Source organism: Notolabrus celidotus, chromosome 16 (assembly GCF_009762535.1).
Source record: "Notolabrus celidotus isolate fNotCel1 chromosome 16, fNotCel1.pri, whole genome shotgun sequence".
NCBI classification, from domain to species: Eukaryota; Metazoa; Chordata; class Actinopteri; order Labriformes; family Labridae; genus Notolabrus; species Notolabrus celidotus.
The window spans coordinates 14,746,610-14,753,771 of record NC_048287.1 but is presented as its reverse complement, the minus strand read 5'-3'; the positions used below and the strand labels follow the sequence as shown (position 1 = coordinate 14,753,771).

The following is a 7,162-nucleotide window of genomic DNA, read 5'->3' as shown; positions in this document are numbered from 1 at the left end:
ATATGATCAGGTTTGTAGATCTGTGTGTGTGTGTGTGTGTGTGTGTGTGTGTGTGTGTGTGTGTGTGTGTGTGTGTGTGTGTGTGTGTGTGTGTGTGTGTGTGTGTGTGTGTGTGTGTGTGTGTGTGTGTGTGTGTGTGTGTGTGTGTCAGGGCACACGTTACTCCTTTACACAGCTGTGACCAACATACACCCTTTGGTATAGGTGAGGTTAGGAAGGATTGGTTCTTCTACTTCACCTTTTAAATCATCATCATAACACCATCAAAATCTTTATTTACCATCCCTGTCACGTTCAGCAGCATAATTTCCAAACAGCAAACACTAACACCCTTGCTCCCAACACAGTCTTGCTTATTTCCGTCACAGTTTAGCAGCTTTAGGAAGTGACACATGTCGAAAGCAGCCCTGGTCTCGTGCCACAAGTTCTTGACATCAAAGTTCTCAAAAAGCAGCTGCAACAGCAATGTGAAGTTAAATGAAGAGTCGCCACTGTAGCTAGTCGCTCTTCAACTCCATGAGCTTAAAACTCCCAGACCTGTATCATCGCCATGGGTCGGCTTCACCTGCATTTGAGATTTAACCACTGAGATTCACTTCCTCTCTTACTCTACGACTCTATAAGTCTTCTTCGGCTGTTCCTATACTCTTCATCCTCCGTGGTGCTCAAGCATAAGTCTCTCCTGATTTCAGTGCCACCAGTTCAGAGTCGTCCGTGTGGCGCCCGTTCAAGTGTTCACTGTTGCAGTCTTGGTGGTACATGAAGGCGGGGACCTCGGTGATGGAGGTGGCTGTGTAGGATGTGGAGCGCATCGAGCAGTGGTCCTTTCGTCTCTGACCCAACTGGGTTTTGTACTGCATCCACTGTCTCTTAAGAGCTGCCTGCACCTGAACAACACAGACACACACAGCTTTAAAACATGGTTCATAATCAGGATGAAAAGCTTTGACATGAAATTATTTTTAAAGTCAGTGCTTTTAGCCTTACATGTTGGGATCAAGTATAGTAATGAAGCCTGGGACTACAGTAATCTTGATACCTATAATACGTATTCAGACAACATCAAGATGATGTAGCCTCGGGAGGCACCAGCCAATTCTTCTAAGGTTCCAGTTTAGCCAGCAATCATTCAGATACTAATGTCCAGGGCTTCTTTTTCCATGTATGTTCATTTTTCAGTCCTTCTATCAACTTTGGAAAACAAGAATGGAGTTTTGAGACATGATGTCTGCTACCACATTATTACCTGAATTTATATGCAAATGTCTGTTTTATAGCACTCTCTAAACCCATCGTCTGATGGCGATATATTGTCTAGGGACTATTGCCAACTGTTCTGATGCAGCCAGCAGTTAGCAATAAAGGACTCCCTGTGAGACATATTTTCCATTTGTTGCTATTTGTAATAGACCAGCTAGCGACTTGAGAAGTGAAGATGAATATCGGTGTTGAGAGACGATGTCTATGAAATTGTCAGCTGCACTTGCATACAGACTGCTGTTCAAATACATTAATTCAAGCTTAATCATTGTCAGATGACAGCCAATGGGTTCTGGGATTAGATTACAGGAGAATGCTTTCCGCCCATTTACCTCTGCTCATGAACTCATTGCCTCCATAGAGCATATGTTTGTTGAAACTCTAGCGGGCTATTATTCAAGGATTACAAACCGAAACCAGAACACTTCTAATACCAAAATCTGATTGTCGGCCTGTAGAATCCATCACAAAATATTATTTTAGAGGAAGTTAATGAGAAGTTAAGGTGATTTTGGGTGATAAGTCATGGGTTACTGAATTGCAGTATGGCCAGTGCTCTCTGTCCTATATCCTCTATATATGTACTTGTACCTGGATAAAACCGATACTGCTAAAACTCTACTGGATCATACTACAAAGACTACAAAAATAAACCAGAACGCTTCCAACACCCACAATCTATACACTGTTGTTGTTCATGTGATTACCTTTCATGGAAATTGTAGCAGTTATGATTTCCTTCCCTGTCCACGTGATGTTTTGAATCTGTTTCAGTGTCAGATACTTGTATTTGTCTGTTGGGTTTTTTGTTTGTGTATTCACTGTAAAATATACTAATCTCTTACTGAGTTAGCTCTTGGAAAGAGATTTAAACTCATTATACTTGGGGGGAAAAAGTGAAAGTTTTGTTGCCTGCCCTATGTATTTACTTCACCGTATCCCTTTTATGACTAGGAAAACATCTCGGTACAAATGCTAGAATTTTGAGCTATTTCTTCTGTTGTCAAAGTGACACATCACAAACACTCCTCCAAACTTTCGTCTGCTTTGCTTTGACCACAAAATCATTGCAACAGACCTCTGAAAGTACCTGCAAATCATTTGTTGTCTCGGTGCAGTGTGAGTGAGGCAGAGCCCACGTAACCACCATCTTGTGACAACATTAACCCAAGCGGCAGAGATCTTAACTGATGCAAATGTAATGGCTGCAGCATATGGGGCTCACTCATCTTTCTATCACATTAACAGATGCCACTTAGGAAATGCAAACATCAGAGTCACATTTCTTGTAAAGCAGCCAAGCCTTGCACGTGGCCAGATCATTATTTTATAAAAGGAGGAAAGATGAAATCAAAATGAAGCTGTGTTTAAATTATCCTCTACATCTGTCGCCTACAACTGCTAAAAGGACCTACATATTTCTACTGAAAGATATCAATTCATCTGCACATTATTTCCACAGCCTAATGTTTTAGGTCCTGTTACAGAAGCAGTTGTCACTTAAACAATTTGATGTCAAAGAACCTGTTCACTTTCTTTAATATCATGCTGCAGTCATTTTACACAGCCAACTGTTAAAATTGCATGTACCACACAATCTGCCTTTATGTGAATGACACACTGATAACTATCCCCAATTTAGACCCTGATATAATCAGCAGTTATCATCAAGTTATTGAATAAATCAGCTTTGAGTCTGAAAAAGGTAGAAATGTCCCAGAAATAGGACAAACTACGTCCACATTCTCTGTAAGATGTTTACCCTAAACCAAAAACAGCAAACTTCTCACCCTTAAAAAGAGACCTAACTATTAAAAATTGTGAACTTCAACTTTGAGAGACGAAATGAGAAAACAAAATCCAGGAAATCACATTGTAGGATTTTTAAAGAATTTATTTGTAAATTATGGTGGAAAATAAGTATTTGGTCACCCACAAACAAGCAAGATTTCTGGCTCTCACAGACCTGTAACTTCTTCTTTAAGAAGCTCTTCTGTCCTTCACTCGTTACCTGTATTAATGGCACGTTTGAACTTGTTATCTGTATAAAAGACACCTGTCCACAGCCTCAAACAGTCAGACTCCAAACTCAACCATGGCCAAGACCAAAGAGCTGTCGAAGGACACCAGGAAGAAAATTGTGGACCTGCACCAGGCTGGGAAGAGTGAATCTACAATAGGCAAGCAGGTTGGTATGAATAAATCAACTGTGGGAGCAATTGTAAGAAAATGGAAGACATACAAGACTATTGATAATCTCCCTCGATCTGGGGCCCCACGCAAGATCTCATCCTGTGGGGTCAAAATGATCATGAGAACGGTGAGCAAAAATCCCAGAACTACACGGAGGGACCTGATGAATGACCTGCAGAGAGCTGGGACCAAAGTAACAAAGGCTACCATCAGTAACACACTACGCCGAGAGGAACTCAAATCCTGCAGCGCCAGGCGTGTCCCCCTGCTTAAGCCAGTACATGTCCAGGCCCATCTGAAGTTTGCCAGAGAGCATATGGATGATCCAGAAGAGGATTGGGAGAATATCATGTGGTCAGATGAAACCAATAGAACTTTTTGGTAAAAACTCAACTCGTCGTGTTTGGAGGAAGAAGAATGCTGAGTTGCATCCCAAGACCACCATGCCTACTGTGAAGCATGGGGGTGGAAACCTCATGCTTTGGGGCTGTTTTTCTGCAAAGGGGACAGGACGACTGATCCATGTTAAGGGAAGAATGAACGGGGCCATGTATCGTGAGATTTTAAGCCAAAACCTCCTTCCATCAGTGAGAGCATTGAAGATGGAACATCGCTGGGTTTTCCAGCATGACAATGATCCCAAACACACCGCTCGGACAACGAAGGAGTGGCTTCGTAAAAAGCATTTCAAGGTTCTGGAGTGGCCTAGCCAGTCTCCAGACCTCAACCCCATAGAAAATTTGTGGAGGGAGTTGAAAGTCTGTGTTGCCCAGCGACAGCCCCAAAACATCACTGCTCTAGAGGAGATCTGCATGGAGGAATGGGCCAAAATACCAGCTACAGTGTGTGCAAACCTGGTGAAGACTTACAGGAAACATTTGACCTCTGTCATTGCCAACAAAGGTTATGTTACAAAGTATTGAGTTGAACTTTTGTTATTGACCAAATACTTATTTTCCACCATAATTTACAAATAAATTCTTTAAAAATCCTACAATGTGATTTCCTGGATTTTTTTTCTCATTTTGTCTCTCATAGTTGAATTGTACCTCTGATGAAAATTACAGACCTCTCTCATCTTTCTAAGTGGGAGAACTTGCAAAATCAGTGGCTGACTAAATACTTTTTTGCCCCACTGTATGTCATAAGGGAAAATAGGTCTTTTGTATTTACAGTGTTTCAGAGACAAACAGGATGTTGTATCTGAAAAATTATCTTGAGGAAGGTATGTACGTGTTTGTGTATAGTATAGCTCCAAGCCAAGAAAACTGATACATTACCATCATGTCTAAATGCTCGTCTTTATAGCAGAAATAAACGTGTACAGCTTGGTACTTTTTTTTTTCTGGCTCAATAGCTCAATTTTTTTTATAACTCGTTGAGTCAGCATTTCCCATATGACCTTCATCATCAGCCTCAAAACTCTGCTTCAGATAAGATGTTGTCACTGAGACATCCATGTTTCATACAGTGAATGGTCTTTGTCTGTTTTTTCTTTTTCTAGTAGGTCTTAAGTTCCAACTGTGTGAGACGTGAGACTTTTTAGTGAATCTTGTTTTTGATTTGTTTGGAAAATGTTTTAAAATGTTTTAAAATGTGAAGTTTTCCAGTCCTTAAGGTAACAACATCATTATTTTATGTCCAACAAACTGATCTCCCTCACTGCACAATAAGCCAAACTCAATGGGATATTTTTCTTTAATGGCAGCACATCTTCACATTTGAAAAGTTGAATAGTGAATGTTTGACATTTTTCCTTGACTGATGATCCATTAATAAAAGCATTGACTGATTGATTGAACTGGAACCGATTTGTCTTCTAAAAACAGAAACTGCAGCAACAGTCGTCCTGCACTGCAATGATAATCATTTCATTTTGAAACACCTTAGTACCACTTTAATTACTGGGAGTATATTAAGGCACAATGATCCAATTATCTTAATTATGCCACCGATTGTTGTAATGAGACAAAAGAGTGGCCGGGGCTTAAAGCCTCCATGTAGAACATCACATATACAGCATGGAAGCTGTTTGTCGGGATGACCTTACTTTACAATGGGACCATTGAACAAACAAGGCAGGTCTGTGCAGTTTGGCCTTGAAATAAAAACAACAGCATTGAAACCAGCCCAAGAAAGCCGAGTCCTGATTAGGGGAGCTGAACTGGTCATTATGTGGATGGAGCGATTGACCTGTCACATTCCTGGTGATCGTCTGCTCGTCTGTTGAGCCTCTATTTCCCAAAGAGTGGCCTCAACCTTGAAACATACACTAAATATTGGTCGTACTACAAATCATGTTTACATTGAAGTAGTAAAAGCTGTAGCTCTCTGGCTGCTCATGAATGAGCTTTCAGCTGACCTATTTACAGGACTGAATGTATACAGTAAAGCACAACTCCAAAGAAAGCTCCTCTGTGTCAGACGCTTCATGCTGCGTACTTAAATTAGCTGCTCTCGCTGCTCGCGCATCACTGCGCTGTTTTTTCCTCATGCAATGAAATACCTTAAAAACACATTATGTGCCTCTGAAGCAGAGAACTTGGCTGCACTTTATTACTTATGTTTTTTGAACTCTTGAAATATTACAAAAGAATGTTAGTTTTAAACACCAAAAGCTGTCAGTACTTTTCCAATCAAAGCAACACCTTCACAATATAACAACCTGCTGAAGGCACTTTCTCTTGCTCTTTTGCTTAGTGCAGACCTTGAGCCTGAAAGCGTCTTTCACGCAATGACTGCGCAGAGCCAAGAGGTCTCCACAACACCATTAACCCCAGATCATGGCTTTAAAAGAAACGAATCGCGCTCATTCTAAGAAATGTTTGAACCACGTTAAGGATGCTCGCATTCAGACAGCTGCTGACAGACTTAGAAAGGCTGACAAGAGAAACTTGAAAGCAGAGTCAATTTCCAGCTGGGCTTGGAAACCTCTCTGTCATTTATAAACAGTGTCTTACTCCTCACCTGACATGACCCTTCAGCTTTCACTGCTGCAGCACTGCATTACTCTCAGAACGGACAACCTGCGCGTATCTTAACAAACTGCTACAATCGGACTAATGACGGATGCAGCTTGTCTGTGAAGTTACAACTATTTTACTGCTGTGTTTGGTGCCAGAAACACAATTTGAGCTTCACATCTGGGTCATCTCTTGATATTCAATCAGGTTAAGATGTCAGAAGTCAGAGATCTGACCTGGAAAAACAGCCCTTGAAAATGTTTGGCCTGATGGAGTTACAGATTAATATCATGAGGAATGAGCAGTTTTATTGCTCTGTGACTGAGAAGATCCTTTACTAACAAGTGCAGACTGACCTTTATGGAAGAACAATTACCCTGTCAAAAATGCACAATTAGAGGGTCACTCAGAGCACAATGATTTTTCAGGATACAATAGTTTTGAAGGAATGTCTCAGTAAGAGTAAGATAGGGGGACTTACTCCAATGTCATGACTGTCTGTGAAATGGAAAGATTTTGGAAGGAGAGGGTAGCTATGCCTAACATGAAAACAGAAGCCAGCCTAGCACCACAAAAACCTTAAAAACCCACCTATCAGCACAGCTATATTTGGATGTCCACTTTAAGTCATCTAAACACTAACATTGCCAGCCTTGCTGGTCAGCACCACAACACTAGTTGGTTAAAAAATTGACTTGTACTTTTAGACCTTTATGCCTTAAATGCTGATGGCAATCCGCCCGCCA

The 7,162-nt window shown here is 41.0% G+C and overlaps 1 protein-coding gene across 1 annotated transcript in view; it reads right to left on the bottom strand.

Annotated features, from left to right (window-relative positions):
• Positions 1-239: 239 nt before the first annotated feature.
• Positions 240-7,162, bottom strand: part of calcr (calcitonin receptor) — a 33,858-nt gene continuing 26,935 nt past the window's right edge. Inside the window, exon 21 of the mRNA XM_034705341.1 lies at positions 240-887. Within this exon, the coding sequence (XP_034561232.1) occupies positions 666-887 (222 nt within the window). The 3' untranslated portion in view covers positions 240-665. The remainder of the gene's footprint in view (positions 888-7,162) is intronic.